Below are 18,065 nucleotides of genomic sequence, written 5' to 3' on the forward strand. Positions count from 1 at the left end.
ACAGATAGTAAACTCATGGAAATATTAGATCCTCATTTAATTTCAATAAGGACTTCAATATTATTCAAGTAGCATATAAGCTAGAGCAGTCAAGGTTTAATAGTTCAGATATACTATATGTATAGATAGACAGTTTTCAAAAGCATAAGAGACCCACAAAACATGGCATTTAAAATCATTTAATTATTTAAAGATTTTTCAATTAGTAGACATGTCGACTCCTGACAGTACCCCCATCCAATTTCAAAGAAGATATTGAACATCATTTTTTCCATTTGGAGTCACTTCAATAGTGGCAGGCTAGCCACTGGGTTAAAAAACAAAAACAAAAACAAAAACAAAAAGAACAAAAAAAAAGCAAATAAACAAACAAAAAAAAACCTAATTTCATTCTGTAAAGATGTGTCTGACAAGAAAGTTTAAGCTAGTGTTTCATAATTCCTGCTGTACTTAATTAAGGTCTATCAGATGGCTCTGGTCCTGAAGGCTTTAACATTTTGAGAAATACTGGGGAATGTCCGGGAAGTCAGCTGTCTCAACATAATTATACAGCTTTGGAAGATATATTTTTGTGCTTCCTACATGTTCAGGTAATATTTACCTCCTTCTCAGATCTTTTATGGAGATGAAGAGTAGTTAAAATCTCATAATTGAGCTTCAGGTTTTCAGCATTAAAGGACATGTTTTGGAATTGAAAGGATAGTTTTCAGAAGGCATTGCAAGTTTAAAGCAAACATAATTCAGGTACAGAATTGTAAACTCTTTAAGTTAGTGTAGACAATAGAATACTTTACCTAAATTGACAGATATGATGGACTAGAGGTTATAAGTGCTATCATACCTTATAATTTGATATAATTCAGTTCAACTTCTATCTGAGAGAAAAAAGAGCCTCTTTAATTGGACAGAAAGGCGGAAATATAGTTTGTTCATCCTAATGCTGCTTGTATTCCAATGTTAATTTTGTTCTTTAAAATTGTTTGTAAGAGAGAATCTACATGGAAGATTCTGAGGGATTCTGAGGGATCCCCAATTAATTCTGATTGGTGAATAAGGATGCCCACAGCCAGTATCTGGGAAGAAGAGACACAGTTTGGGTTTAGGTTTTCGGGGCTAGGAACTATGAGGAAGGAGAGAGGAGATCCATCAGGAAAGGACAGAATGGCAGAAAGAAGAGATGCTATGACTGAGAAGAGCTCAGGACAGAGAGGCATGGCTTCTGTGTGAAGGACCCGAGAGCATGACCCAGAATGCAGCCCAACTGGACAGGCCTCTAGTCCAGAGCAGCCAAGATATAACATAGACTTAGCTAGGAATAACTCAGGATTAACTACATGAAGGTTAAGCAGCAGCCCTGCTATTGAGCTAATCAAGGCATATTAAATTATAACGGCTGTGTGATTCTTTCATTTGGCAATATAAGCCACTGAGGCAGGTGGCAAACTGCTGTTGGGATTTATTTAATAAATATTTAATTTCAACAGAAACACTATTACAAAGCTTGATTTCCCGTGCCCATTTTTGCCAAGACTGTACATGAGGTTGTTAAGATTTAAGAAGGATAACATTCCTTCTTAATTAATAATGTTCTTTGTCAGATGCTATTGATTTAATTAGATACAATGTTTTATCTATATTTTATAAGACTTACTTCATTAACTATAACCACAACAATTTTACAAATATGGTACTATGCATTTTATTTTCTAAACTCAAACATACTAATTTATTACCATTTAAAGACAATCCCACTTTTCTTGGGAAAACTGATAACAGCATTAAGTTCCAATTGTTTTATTTGAGAAAAAGAAAGTTTATGATACATGATTTCCCCATATTTTTATTTAGTTAGTTCATTCTCTTTCTTCTTATATTTTATCATCCACCTACTTTATTGCAATTTCTCCTGCTTGAAACTATTGAAACTATTTGATAGTACCAATTTCTTAGTCTCACTTTATTTCTACCTTCTTTTAAATGCCCATTTCCTGTATCTACTTTCAATTTCTTATAAAATGTTATTGTTTTTAAACTTTTATAGGCAATATGAAATAACTTAATTTCAAAATACATTAGATCTCCTGCTTTTGAAGCTCAGGTAACAATAAAGTTAATGGTTGTACTGCAAGCCTGGGAGCTTCCCAACCCTTCCTTGAAGCTCCTCAATCATTTGCACAGGCTTCCTCTGTTCTTACATTCTTTGGAGCCAATGCATCCCATCTCTATCTCATACTTTTCCTTTCCATCAATTATTTTATAACGGTTTTCCATATTTTTTATTAATAATCATTTGCTGATTTGTTTTCTGCCTCATTTACTGTTTAATCTGATGTCTCCTTTGAATTCAGTACATTGATTTTCATCAATGTAATTAAGAAATTATCTGATTCCTTATGATAAATTGGCACTTGCTGTTTGAGCCTACAACCTTGCTTTCTTTCTTTAAAACTTTTTTCCAATTAATCTTTTTATTCCATTACATCTCAAATGACATCCCCCCTTCCTGGTTACCCCTATACAAATCCCCCATTCCTTCCCTCCTCTCTTTCCTTCCCATTGTGTTTGTGAGGGTGCTCCTCTACCTACTCACCCACTCCGGTCTCACCCCTCTAGGATCCCCCTACACTGGAGTATCAAGCCTCCACAGGACCAAGAGCATTCCCTCCCATTGATGTTAGGTAAACCCTCCTCTGCTATATATGTGTCTGGAGCCATAGCTCCCTCCATGTGTAGTCTTTGGTTGGTGGTTTATTTCCTGGGAGCTCTGGGTGGTCCATTTAGTTGATATTATTCTTCCTAAGACGTTGCAATTCCCTTCAGCTCCTTCAATCCTTTCCCTAGCTCTTGTATCAGAGACATGGGTCTTAGTCTCATGGTATCTGCATCTGTTTTGGTCAGGTACTGGTAGAAACTCTCAGTGAACATCCATATGTTGCTCCTGTCTGCAAGTACTTCTTGGTATCATCAATAGTGTCTGGGTTTTGTGTCTGCTGATGGGATAGATCCCTAGGTGAGGCTGCCTCTGCATGGCCTTTCCTTCAATCTCTGTTCCATTTTTGTCCCTGTCTTTCTTTTGGACAAGAACATTTCTGTTTTAAAATTTTTGAGATGTCTGAATGGTCTCATCTCTCAACTGGGAGCCAAGCCTATCTACTTGTGATGGTCTCTACAGGTTCTGAACCTCTCGCTTCCCTGGAGTCTTGTACTTCCTAGTGGCTACCCCCTGTTCCACATACCCCACTGCTACATGTTTGTATTTAATTTTTGACCCACTGGACTTTTGTCCCTTCCAATACCTGATCCTGGTCCCTCCTCTTCCTTCCCTCTCCTCTCTCCCTCCCAGGTTCCTCTCTGACTCTACCTCCTGTGTTGTTGCGTTCCCTGTTCTACGTAGAATTGAAGCATCTACACGTTGGTCTCCCTTCTTCTTGAGCTCCATATATTTTGTGGGTTGCATCATGGTTATTCTGAGCTGCTTTAAAGTGCTGAATGGTAGGACTTTCCTGTGAAAACAATTTGTACAGTATGTTTCTGCTGTATCTAATATGTACTTAGTCATTTATGTTCAATTTAGCGCATAATATTAACACATTCTTTAAAATAACCATCCTCTATACTGAGTTGCCCTCCTTATTTTGCTATTAAGCTTAAAGGCTAATAAATACTTTTGTCTGAAATTTACTACAGGAACTTTGGCTTTCCAAATATTTGGAATAGCTTCATCTGCAAATTTCCAAGAATTGCAGTAATAGTGCACTCACTTCATGACCAATGTAATATCCTGATAATGTGGCAAAAAACAAGAGGCCTCCAAACTTCTAGTATCATATAAGTTTGAATTTTCCAAAAGGCAGAAGTATATATGTGGTAATTTTGTCTCTTGGTCTAGCCTGGTATATTAAAAATGTATGTTCAGTAAATTAAGAGACTTTTTAAAAAAACATTGTTTGCCTTACAAATACTTGTTAGTTGTAGATTTTAGGTAGCAAGATATGTTCTTATTTGATGAATAAATACTGGTAGTGAATTTATGGCCATTAGTAGTCAGTAATTTTAAAAAGACAAAATTAGCATGCCATTTTATATAGACTATTATTATCTTTTTATTATTTACCATTCAAAATAACATTAATAAACTTATTAAAACTGTTTTTGCATTTTAGTGATTGGGAAACTAAGGTATAAGTTGGCAAATTACCTTAAAATTCAGATGATAAGTCTAGAAACAGAATGTCTAATTTGATTAACTTTCTAGTAGGCACTGTAAGAAAAATGAATTAATTCACAATACAAAAACAAACTAGAAAAATCACAAGCAAGTAAAGGTGTAGAAAAACTAGAAAAATGTGGGCAAGAAAAGGTATGGAAAGTATATGCAATCTAGGTCTAAAGTGGAAATTTGTCAATTATTGGTTATGTGAGTGATGAAATATTTAGAAAGAAGGCATCACAATACTGTGAAGTCTAAATCCTACCCAAAGACCTATAGGCAATAAACAAATGCTGAGAATGTGAGAAATGGTCTTCCCCAGAAAATACTATTTCTAGTATACTACCTGATTATCTAAAACCAAATATCAGCCCTGAAAACACACGTACATGTAACAGCATGCAGAGAAGGTTTTTACACACACACACACACACACACACACACACACACACACACACACACACATTATTATTGAGCTAAGATTGGCCACTAAAAGAGATCAGGAAGGGTTTGAAGTGATGAACCCAAAAGGAGAAATGGAGTAATTATACTATACTCTCAAAAGTAATAAAAGCCATAGAGCATAGTAATAATTCATGATATATTAGTATATTTTATAATGTGGATGCATCTCAAAGAAAGTGAAAGAAGCAGGATATAATAAACATGTATATTGTATAAGTTAATTTGTGTGAAATGTCTACAAAAAGTAAAATTGTGTGAGAAATGAGAATCAGGGTTAGCAACCTTCTCAGATAAATGTTTTGAAATATACTGGTTATGATAAGTGCAAAATGGGGTAATTTTAATAAAAATCAGTGATTGTATTTAAGACAAATAAATTACATATAATGCATTAATATGCCACAATAAACCTGTTTAATTTATTTTGAAGACTAATACTATGTATTTTACCTTTTTACTATGAAATTAACTGAGGGAATAAAAGAAAACAAAATAATAGAGTAGTCATTCTTAGAATCATTTTATTCAGTGTTTAATCTTCTGATATAAATGCTGTAAAAACAAGTATATACAAACAAGATTAAAGAAATTACCATAGTTTGTGAATTAGAAAGTAGAAACTAGAAAAGTAATAGTAACGTTTAAAATTATATTTATTTCTACTGATATACATAATGAACACTTGTATGTACCGAACTCTATCACCGTATGCCCTCATCAGCATTTTCCCCGGTGCTTTCTTCCAGAGATATCCTCCGATAATCATCCTCCTCTTCCAAGTTCTTATGAGATCAATATTTTTGCATTTCATATACATGGGATATCGTGAAATTATCATATTCTCAATTATTGTTTGTTTTTATTTAACTTTCTTATTAATTGGTTATTTTATTTAAAGTGTTATCCATCTTCCAAGTTTCTCTTCTGCAAACCCCCTATTCTTTTCATAAGATGATCACCTACCTTTCTTTTCTAAAAGTATTTACAAAACATGGCGTCAGACATTTTCATAGCATAGTTTTCTCAGTGGAAAACTTTGTGAAAGTTTAATAAACATATATGATGACATGTAACACTCAAAGACTCGTGTAGCATTAATGTAGCATTACCGTTACAATCCAGTTCATCAGAGCCATCTCCACAGTCATCTGTACCATCACAAAATTGGCCGTGAGGAACACAGCGGCGATTGTAGCAAGGTTTGAACCCACTTCGGCAACTTCGGTTTTCTTACAAATAAAGATAGAAACTTGCTGTTAGAGATCATATAGCAGTAGTTCTAGAAGGTAAAAGTCATGAATAAAATTTCTCTCCTTACTAATGGAATCTCAATTCATAAAGCAATTCTCTATGATACAAAAGGTCTGAGTTATAGTGTCTCCCAATTTCCAAGGAGCAAGAAATTGATTCACTTGAGTCTTTGCGACCTGGTGGTTCATAACTAGGAATTATCTACATGTCTTCTAGGGTTATAATATTTCTCATCTTTTTCCCATGTTACATAGAAATAAACATACAATGTATAATCACTTTAGAAAAGACATGTCGGGAGTAGCAAGACATTCTACTCTGGTTCTATGAGATATTTTTTATTTTTTAAACAATTATTTTAGATGAATCCTTATGTTATTAGTGGTAAACAAAGAGACTTCTGTTGATTTTTCTTTCTCGAATAAATATATTTTGAATTTCATTTTCTATCTTATTTCATTACCTAAAATTTCCATCTTTACATTCATCCGTTAATTCATAAATATTGGCAAGGATTTTCACAATAAACATGTATCGAATTATGCATTTACAAATGAACATATCAAATAATCAGAGAAATATCCATAAATTTCTGCTAAAATATCTTTAATAATATTATATATAATATCCATAGAACTGAATAACATTCTTTTTAAGTACCAATTAATCAAATAAAATGCCAAATAGGAATATCTAAAATGCAATATATCCAAAGTCACTGGATGACACAAATGCAATGCTTAAAAAATGAACTGTGTACTTGTGTGTGTTGGCATTAAAAGAAGCCAGTATAAATGATTTAAAACAAAATAATAAAGAAACAAGTCCCAGCAATGGATCTCGGGTCACTACCAAAGCAAGTGTACAATAAATCCAGAATCACATGAAGAAAAGGAATGACAAAAACCACAACATAAGGGATAAAAACCAAGACAGAAAAATAGAAAATACACAACAAATGGTTACTATGAAGGGGATGAAGGTATTCAACTCAATAGCCAAGTCAAAAAACAATATAACCTTTAAATAGCCAAGAGTTATAAATTACAAAAATCTAAAATATCTAAACATCCAAAAAGTATATGAAAAATGCATGAATAAGTATCTATAGAACACAAGGCCAAACCACTCTGAAATATTATATAATCCTTCAAAATGACTATCATAAAAAATGGAAAGATATCAATTTCCAACGAAAGCATATAGAATATGGAATGCTTCTGCATTTTCTGTGAAGTCATTATAGAAATTATTACGAGTGGTATGTAAAATTGAGAAGTGTAACCACCATATGAGTCAACGATTCTACTATGTGTATATAGTAGGATGGAAGTGACCACAGCCTAGCAAAACCTGCAGGAATATTTTCCTGCAGCACTATTCACAGTTGCCAAAAAAGGAACTCAAAGAAAGACAATGAATAAGGAAGCACGGTGTATGTACACAAAAGGATGCTAAAAAGCTTTTTTACAAGACTGAAAACCTGTCATTTGCATTAAGGCAGCAAAATCTGCAAGGGAATCATTTGTGTTAAATGGAAGGATAGGTACAGAATACATAAAACTGTGTGCTGTCATAATATAGGTAAAGTGAGCTGTTTCTCAAAGACTTAAAAAGTCCAATATGTCTTATGAGAACAGGAAACCAGTGTGGGAGACGAAAAGATGTAAAGTGGGGAGAATATGGGAATACAGCTGTAATTGGATAGAAGAAATAACTTGTAATATTTTCTAGTAGAGCAGGATTAATATGGTTGTCAACAATTAACTAAATGTCTCAAAACAGTGAATAGAGACACTTTTTGAATAATCGCAGCACAATGTACAGATCCTGTGCCTGAGAAATTAGAATCATAAATGTTAGTAAATGAATTAGAGATGCATGTGTGGTCTCCCAAACCTTACATATGTTTTAAATAATTTTTCAAAAGGCTTACTAAATCCTCCCCTGTGTGATTGATAACTGGTTTATATAAATATATGGTGGTGTTGTTCTCACACTCATTTCATAGTCAATATATATTTTACACTTATTCTTACTCCTACTACCTTCAAACTCTATATTCAATGCCTATTATGTAAATTAAACAGAAAACTTGAGTACTTTCTATGTAAAACAATCAAGCCCATTGATATTTCTCCATCCTTTTAACTGAGAATATTAGTCTGCAATGAAAAACACATGCCAATTTTCAAAAACTCATGTACTGTTTACCAATTCTTTGATTTCGTGGGTGTATTATTGCTTTGGTAAAGTACTGAAGAATTAAGTTGAGTATAAGGTAGCAATTTTAATAGAAGATCCTCAAATTTTCCATGGCACAGAGACCTAACGCTGTGTAGGTCTTATAAAGATAAAATAAATCACACTATTTTTAAAATACTATCAAACCTTTAAAAAAATCAAGTACGGACAAAAATGTATTCATATACTTTTATGTAAACATGCTTAAAATCTGTACATTTTCTTTGTTTTTTAAAATAAAGTTGTTCAATTTAATAAAAAGAAAAAAATCTGAACAATTGTCCAGTAAAGATTAATGGGGAATGAAGGTAAATCCATGCTGATGCCTAAAACAGAAAAGCCAGTCTCCAGAAAATAATTTTCACCAACAGAGGGCACGCAAGATGCAAAGCCATATTCCCTTTTATCATGGCTGTCACAGTTTCTAAATCATAGGACACTCGTCCTATGTTGGTCCTTGAAACAAAAGTTTAATTAACAGTGCTGTGACATTTATTTACTATGTTCTTGGCTGAGGGTGGATCTTTGCTAAAGCATATGTCTGTAATCTATATCACTCATTTATATTTCTGAATTATGATTTTAGGAATATGGGCCTAAAATTATTGATAAATATATATTATAGGGCAGCTTACAAAATAGCCTCCTTTTTTTTAAAAAATTTTCACCAATGTGATAGAAAATTGTGAAGATTTTAGTGAGCACCTGGGCAGTAACTGAGTAGATAATGATGTGCCCCCCTCTGTCACCAAGTTTGGTCAATGTACTTCAGAGATGTCTCTCAATGAGAGACAAAGGAGACAATTATTCATGTAAAATAAAGATAAACAAACATACCTAAAACTATCCAACTAAACAAAAGTATCTTTCTGCAACACAAAAGTCCTTGTTAAACACTTACCGCAATAGAGAAGCTTTTCATCTGATTTGTCCTTACAGTGAGGAATACCGTCACAGGTGAAGACATAGTCAACACAATCCCCATTTCCACACTCAAACTCAGAATAAATATTGCAGGAAGAGTTCTTAGCTGAAACATCAAGAGGTCTGTATTAGTATAATGTAAAATATTTTATATTATTTAGCATTATATTCCTCAAGTTCAATTATAAAATTAAAATCTCATGAAAACCTATAAAAGTGAAGTTAATAGCATTGTTTCACATTTCAATAAAAATTAGCAATTCTTTGGGAAGTTGTATCACTATTTTATGCCTATTTATACACTCTGTTGATTATTTGTTGACCATATGTGTGCAGAGCAATGAAGCTTCAATTTGATAATTGGCATATAGGACAGCAGTGTGGCTTCAGATAATTTCTTCTTAAGAAAAAGCCAGTTACTCAGGTGTTGCTGTTTACACCATAACCCCAGAACATTAAATCCTGAGACAGGATTACAAGTCTATGGACACTGAGGGACACAGCAAGTTAAGGGCCAATGTAAGTTGCACAGTAAGATATTGTCTCAAAAACCCAAACAAATAATCTCGGCATGTTCTCACAGTGCTTGGATGTATCCTTACTTATATATATTCTTTCAAATAACACAACAGTCCCATGAAGAGAGCATCATTTAAGTAATTTTCCCCAACACAAACCCTTAAAATCAAAGCCATCTCAACCAAGATATGTTCTCTACTTGGTTTATTTCTAAGTAAATCTTCTCAGTTTTTCTCTGTTGAGACCCAGTAGCCAGTTCCCTTACTGAAAACTAGAACTGAAAACACCATACATTGCTACTTTTTCCTGGAAGAACCTGGAAAATTTGAGAAGTTGGTGGAGATAGAAAAATAAATGAGACTCTAGACAGCTTTACACCTGACACTTAGACTAGGTACCACCTGTAACAGCATCGCTCAAAACCTGTGGAAAATGAAAATGTGCTCTCTCTGTCTGTTTCTATCTCTGGCTCTCTCCTCTCTTTCTCTGTCTCTCCTTTCTCTGTCTCTTTCTCCATCTCCCTCCCCTCCCTCTTTCTCTCTCTCCCCCGTCTCTGTTTCGCCCTGTCTTGCTCCGTGTCTCTGTTTGTGTCTCTGCCGCTGTCTCCTTATGATTTTCTCTAAGGTGTAAGTAACAGGCTAACACTGAAAAATGCAAAATACAGTTTTCATAGCTCAGTTTTGTTGTAAGAATTCCATGTTTCCTCTGATTTTCAAGGTTTCTATTGGGTAAAATAATTTATCCTTATACTTTTAAATAGATTCATTGGCAAATTTTTAGAAACAATGTTTTCGGTGTAAAATGTCCTAGAGTATTCTTATCACACTGTTTGTTAACTATATATTAAAGTCATATTAATAGTTCTGAATGTGATAAGAATTAATATTAATAAGAAATACAGTTCAACATCAAAGTAATTACCAGTTCTAGAACTTTGTGAAAGAATCAATAAAGTACCCACTAATGTTATTTGAAACTTACAGTTTTTATTATTCTTAATTTTCTTTAATTGTAATTGCATATATAATATTTACATATGTGTCTAAAGCTTATAATTCAATTCATTCAGTTGTTCAATGAAGTATTTACCAAATTTTTTCTTCATTTTGGAATGAATTTCTGTTACAAGCCAAAGTAAAAAAAAAAAAAATTATCAAACATTAAAAAAAAGCCAAGCAATGACAAAAATGTATTCGTATACTTTTATGCAAAAAAATGCTTAAAATTTGTACATTTATCTTTGTTTTTTTAAAATAAAGTTCTTCAATAAAAAAGTAATCCACTATTTAAAGGGAAAAGTGTTAAGATTGCTAATACTTTTGGAAAAATTATCCAAAAGAGATTATAAAATGAACAAAATTTAAACTGGTCTACTGGCACTTCTAAATTATTTTATTGGATTTATGTGCAACTCGTGTATATTAATGATTCAAATTAAAAATTTCTAAGATAGAAAATTTCTGTACTTAGTGATTGTACTAATTATTCCTATTGAGGTTATCATAAAGGTACATAGAGACATATAAAAAGAAAGCAAATAGATAGATAAATATACAAATGTGTGTATGTAAACATAAATATATATATATGCTATAGCTTTTAAATTTTAATTATTTTTATTTTTGATATTATATAATATAAAATTTATAGTTTTACCTTCCTCTTATTTTCTGACAAACTCTCCTATAATCCTCTCCTTGATTTCTTTAAAAATTTTGCTCCCTTTTCATTATATATATATATATATATCATAATTAATATAACTTTATATATGATATAATATATATACATATATATATTAGAGAAACAATTTTCTAAGTTTGCATGATCTTTTTTGTATATATGTGTACTGTGATATTTGGTTTTTATATCAACTTGATATAGTTAGAGTAACCTCAGGAGAGAGGACCTCAACTGAAGAATGGCACAGGTCAGACTGTCTTATGGGCCTATTTGTGAGATTTTTTTTTTTTTTTTTGGCTTTTGTAAGAGGTCCAGTCCAGTATGGATGATGCAAACCCTGTGAACCTGGTCCTGGTTTGTGTATGAAAGACAAATGAGCAAGTCATATACAGTGTCCCGTTATTTTTTTCCTTTCAGATTCCTGATTAAGTCTCTGCTCTTACTTTCATCAATGATGGACAGTAAGTTGTGAGATAAAATAATCTACTTTTCTCCCAACAGTGCTTTTTGTTAGTGTTTTATTACAACAACAGAATGAAAATAGAGTGCATGTGTAAAGCAAAATATCTTTTGTCCAGCCGAATTCTCACTGATGCTAGCACTTAATACACAACACTGAACACCTTCTGCTTCTATTTTCAGGTTTACTTTCCTCTTTGACATGATGAGTGTTTTATTGAATTATGCTTGCCCTTCCTCTTTATGTGAGGGATATTGACATTAACTAGACACACAACATTAATAACGTTATGTGAGGTGTAAATACTTATATAGTTTGCCAATAATGAGAACAACAATTTACCCTCATTTGCACTCATGCTATAAATGAAAGAGGCCACTAACATTGATGAACAGTGTTAGCAAATAAGTATCAGAAATATTCTGGTTCCTCATCAATGGACTGACAAGAAGGAAAGAGAAGCTTCTTGGTGGTTTTGCAAATGGACGAAAGGATTCCAAAAACAAACACATAATTGATAGAGAATGCCTCCAAGCAAATTGTTTGCCTTCGGGAGCCCAGTGGTACACTTCAGTTCCATACCACGGAAACTCTGCATGTTTAAAATATTTTCCTTGTTTGGCCCCTCACCCCTCAGCAGAGAGAAACAGTTAGCTTATTTGGGGGCAGTAACACATAAGCTTTTTTTTTTTTTTTTTTTTTTTTTTTTTGGTCACAACAGGCCTATACTCTACTCCACACTGTACACTCCCTTCGCTCTCTTGATCAATGCCACTGCATGAACCCTGTCCTACAATGTGACCTGGGAGAGAAACATGAGTGATTCTAATGTAGGACTTATATTCCAGGTGTGTACATAGCATCAGGCCCTGATCATTAGGACTCAACTCTCTAGGGCAAGCTGAAATGGAATTCAGGTAATTTTGTGATCTGTTCAGAGAAGTAAAGGCAAAAAAGAGGTCTGGGAATTTGAGGCACACTCTATTAAAAGTGTTTATCTGTATTAAAATTCACTGAATAGTAGCAGGATTCTCTTCGTTGTCCTGGCACAGTCTTACAGAAAGGCAGATTCTTATTTTTTACTGATATGTGCCCTTGTTTGTAATACAAGTATGCAAAACAAAAAAGGGCATAGCAAATATAACAAAGGATTCTCTTGGTAATAAGGGATAAAGAAGTATGAAGATAAAGAAGAAACTACTTATTTTTAATGATGTACCTTTGTTAATTTTCTAACTTGAATTATAAAAGAATACAAATGAGGAAAAATGTGTCAAAACTGGCACATTTTTAAAAATGAGTTCATCAGTTTTCAACAAAATCTTTCATGTTCCACCCTTCTTACATACAAAGTTCCAGAGTTAAAGGGAAATTAACCTTTTTTTATGTTGCTTAATAATTTTTCACGGCAATATTGAAACACTTGAACCATTATTTATTTTGGAAATTTTGCTGCTAATAAGGGTGTATTGTAATGGTACTAATTAAAGACTGCAATACCTTTGGGAGGAATAAACACTGTGCAAGGCTGGAATGTTACATTCTTAATTAACAGTTTGGAAATGATTACAAACAAGCTGTATGAGCCATTTTCTCTCATTTACATACTGCCATAGACTATGAAGGGGCTTACAGCATGGCTGCTGATCTCCTACATGCCTTCTAGTTTATTTCAGCTGTAATTAATTTCATAATTGCAAGAGTCTCCGAGCCACAGCTCTAATTTGGCAGATGATCTTGTATGCAGGAACTTCTGAAGTTGTTTCTAACACTGTCAGGTTCTCAATCACAGGGACCTATAAGTTATTGTCTTGGATGCTGTTACTAAATCACATGAAGTTAAGAAGACAATACAATGAGTTGAAGTTTTTTATTAACAGACAAAAAAAAAAAAGCCTGAAATTCACTGTTGAAAGACAGTACAACTTTTTCAGTGCAATGCTATATTTTCAATATATTTTAAGCACATCACATAAATTTTCTTTACTTACTCACACATCTGTTGTTAGCTAGCAATATTCTATCCCCTCTACAGGAGCAATTCACTCTTCCATCTGGTGTTAAAAGGCAGAGGTCATGGCAACCTCCATTTAATAATGCACACGGAGAGAGTTCACCTGCAATGAAGGGGCCTATGAGTAGTATTTTGTAATGAATACACAGTGCTCATTAATTATAAGTAACCATCATCTGTTAACTGCTGAGCTTATTCAACATAGAGGACACCCAGTACTTTGAGAATGTTGTGGCATTATAAAAGGATTTTCTACCAAACAATACTGTGTTACAATAACTGAAGCATTTATAAAATCAGATGCAAACCTACAAAGAAGATACTTTTTTTTGCATTAAAATGTTAGCCTTTACTTTCACAGATATGACAACTAAAGAACAGTGGAGTACAATTTCATAAATAATAAAAATAAAAATTGTTCTTTTGATGACCATCTGAGCTCTAACAAAAGTTATTTAAACATTTCAGACAGTTTTGATACATTGAATCGTCAAGTTCTGAATATTATCTCTCAGGTGATAATAATGTGTAAAATTATTAAAGAGAAAAACTTGACAGGCTGTACAGTTAGGAAGTATTTCCTATTACTACTTACAGCTATTGGTGTCATTAGCAACAGCTATGATTCCCATTGGCTGATGTGGAATATCCGAACGAAGAACTTTGGTTTCTCCTCCTGTATACTTATTGGAGCGCAGAATAGCTCTTCGTCCCCAGTCTGACCAGAAGATGTAATTGTCATAAACTGCCAGACTGAGAAAAGTTCCAGGTCCAGACTTAACAATCACCTGTAATAAATCATAATTTGCAAAGCATATAAAGACTCAGACATTGATGACCCCCTTTTTTTTACTCCAGAAAATGAGGGATGAAAAGTAGTTACCAATAGTCAGGACCATCACATCATAATTTTGTTGGATGTTCCATCACAGTATGATATATAATTTATCTTACCACTTACGTTTTCTTCGAAATATGAATAGAAGGATGAATAAGAAAATTAACATCTACTGAACTACAGTCCAAAAAGTATAGTTAAACAAGCAAAAAATTGTAAAAGGAAATTCTTCTGGAAGAAATGAAATTAGTTGATTTACTTGGAAATTTCAAACTTTGTACATAAAATATTGATAGATGTTGAAAATAGTACTTGAATTTAAGAAAAATTTATTATACCCTGTTACTAAAAACAGAAAAACATTTTATGATCCTAGATTGCACAATGGCTGTGCTTTTAGTATAACACTTAAATGTGCAATTTACTAAAGTTTTGATAATGTGAATAAAACTTAAAATGTTGTTTTTCAAATCAAATTAATAAATTAGTAAACTTTCAGGAGGAAATAATTTTATATCGTAAGTGCAACAAAATTTTTGTGAAAAGAAGTCTTTGAAGTCAATCATAAAATGATTTGTGTTAAAGATTTGGGTTAAGGGGAACCATCATTAGCAAACTGGGTGATTGCAAACTGGTGCAGCCACTCTGGAAGTGAATGTGGGGAATTCCCTCAAATCCAAAGGCAAACCATTATATGGCTTAGCTACATTACTCTCCCACATCCGTCCAGAATACTGGACATTCCACACCACAGAAACTTGCTCAGCTCTACCTTGCCATTCTAACCATTCCAGGTAGGAAATGGAAACAACCTGAAGGCCCTTCAACTACCAAATGAATAACAAAATGTAACACATATGCAAAAGGGAATGTTACTCAGGCTTTGGGAAAAAATGAAGCAATAACAATTTTGAGGTAAATGGATAAAACTAGAAAATATTATACCAAAGAACCCAAAACAAACAGCAAAACACCCACCCACCCCCAACAAAAACAAAAAATGAATGCTCTCTTATTTGTGAATGCTAGTTCTAAACCTTTAGGAAGGAGCATATAATCCATAGAAACTACAGTAATTAGGAAATTACAAACAAATAAACAAAGTTCCTGCGGTGAGAGTATATGGAGGTAAAGAGAGCACCACAGAAAGGACTAGGAGAACAGAGCTGCTATTAAGCGGGAAATGAAAAAAAAAGGGGGGGGGGGGAGAAGAAGCTTCAACATGGACTGAGGGAGAGAGGGCTGTGTAGAGGAGGGGGGAAGAGGTATAACTAACACTAAGGATGTCTGAATATGACATAAAATTCTATACTTTCATGACTGCTTAAAATCAATACAGTATGTGTATTTGTATGTGTACATATACTTTAAATAAAGTCATGCTGCTTGGGAAATAATGCTTACCTCAAAAGCCTTATACTATCTTTAAAAAAATACAGAGCTCCCAAAACAACATTGGTCAAGACTTTTAAGAGTCCATCCAAACTACAATAATACTACTGTGAAGGAAAGAAAGGTAAATCTAGAAACTAAGGACTTTCTAACTCTATCATCCAAACTTATGATTATTCATATATTCATCATTTCAGTATTCTCAATCATCAATGAGGAGTTCTCATTTCCTAATGTACACGATGTATATAACAACTGGTTATTGAGGCAGAATGCCAGCTCAAAGCAGTGTCATATAGGAAGGGTTAATTTTCCTTATGTCAAGAAAGGCTTGGTTGCAGGATAATGAAGCCGTTGACCACATTGTATTCATAATACAAGAAGTAGAGACTTGTGCTGCACTGGTTTTCTCATTTTGATTCAGTCTAGGACCTCAGCCCACAGGATGTTATGACTCACAATCAGAGTGGGTCACCTTCATCAGTTAAACATTTCTGGAAATACCCCTACAGATGAACTAGACACTTAAAGAGGTTCTACTGCTTTATCAACTGTTACCCATCACAGATTCATAATATTTAGTTTAACATGTATAATAATGCTAGTGATGAATGTTACTTTTATCATTTTATTAATGGTGTGGGTTGATTCTGAACAATGTTAATCAATTACTCAAGGTGACCTAAAATTACTTAAGACACAATATGCCCAAGATATATGTTAATTATTTAGATATTTGACTTTAATAATAGAGACTATCAAAACTCACTTCAGGTTATTATTGAAGCTATTTTTTTATTTCACCAGTATTTTACTGTACATAAACAATGTAAATAATTAATAAAGATTGTTAGATGGATAATAATGAAAATTTTCATGTGATGCAAGTCAAAACTTATTTTCATGGATAGTAGCTGTCACCAAAAGTCCATTGCCATGATAACATCTCTTATTCGGTTTAACATTCATTTAGTTCACTAGTTACTTCTCAATGTTTGCTGACATATTAAAAGGGGAAAGCAACATGAAGTAAACTATAATTAAACAAGTAATGTACAATAGATTCTACCTACTGTGAACCAAACTCTTGCCACATCATTTCTGATTAAAGCTCAATCACGCATTGCTATCTCTAGATTAAATGTGTTTACTAAAACAACCCTAGCTCTGTATCTTGCAAGCCCAATCAGAATCTTCAAAGACAATGTAGATGCTTTGTTATCATGAATGTCTATAATGTGCAGTATCTGACTTCTAGTTTAGTTTTTATGCATTTTCACTTTGAATCCATAAATAGGCCCATTTTTCAAAATAAGTCATGAGTTTTTTAGAAAATTTGTTTCTGTACAGATACTTAACTCCACATATGTTTCCCACATAAATAATAAAATTAATTCTAAGATCATGCACTATAAGCCTGAAATTTATGTGTCAGAAATTCACATGTCTAGCTGCATGCCTTTTGTCTCTTAGCATTTACATCTGCCCTGGTATCTGTTTTTGTTGAAGCATCAAAACTAATCAATCAATGAAGAAAAATTCAGATTTACAGGACACACAACATAGCCTGTACACTCAGATATTGTGTGTTAAACAGTATAAAATTGGAGACATCTAAATGCTCCAGTGATTTCCTCTCTGACAAGCTCATAAATGATCGTTAAGCAAAATGACAGGTTGGCCAGAAATGTGGCTCTGTCCCGAATAATATTATGCATTTCCCAGAAATAGCTGCAGCTGGGTTAGCCTTGAAAGGAGCAGTGGAGTGGTAAGCCAGTAACTTAAAACTCTGTAGCATTTAATATAATAAACATATTATTTTACGTTTTAGAAAGAGTTGTATTATTTAACAGTATTGTAAGCTAAATGTTATTATTGTTTATTCTTGAAAACAATGAAGTTTAATTCAGTTTAAAAACGTTCTTCTTGTGGTTATTGTGTTCTTAACTCGGGAAGCCCAGACACTAAAACTCAACACACCATAGCCACTTGATGCTCTATCTTCCATTTGTTTCATTAAAATTTCTTCCAATAGTCAATTCAATAAGCCAGATAACTTGCCTTC

General features: G+C 33.2%; 1 protein-coding gene across 1 annotated transcript in view; it reads right to left on the reverse strand.

The window, feature by feature from the left end:
* LRP1B (LDL receptor related protein 1B) overlaps positions 1-18,065 on the reverse strand; it is a gene marked incomplete at both ends in the record, with an annotated part of 1,929,155 nt that overhangs the window by 298,200 nt on the left and 1,612,890 nt on the right. The window contains 4 exons of the mRNA XM_080928219.1: positions 5,785-5,904; positions 9,072-9,200; positions 13,748-13,873; positions 14,366-14,558. Coding sequence (XP_080784345.1) covers positions 5,785-5,904; positions 9,072-9,200; positions 13,748-13,873; positions 14,366-14,558 — 568 coding nt within the window. The remainder of the gene's footprint in view (positions 1-5,784; positions 5,905-9,071; positions 9,201-13,747; positions 13,874-14,365; positions 14,559-18,065) is intronic.

Source organism: Micromys minutus (genome assembly GCF_963924665.1).
Source record: "Micromys minutus genome assembly, chromosome: 13".
Lineage (NCBI taxonomy): Eukaryota > Metazoa > Chordata > Mammalia > Rodentia > Muridae > Micromys > Micromys minutus.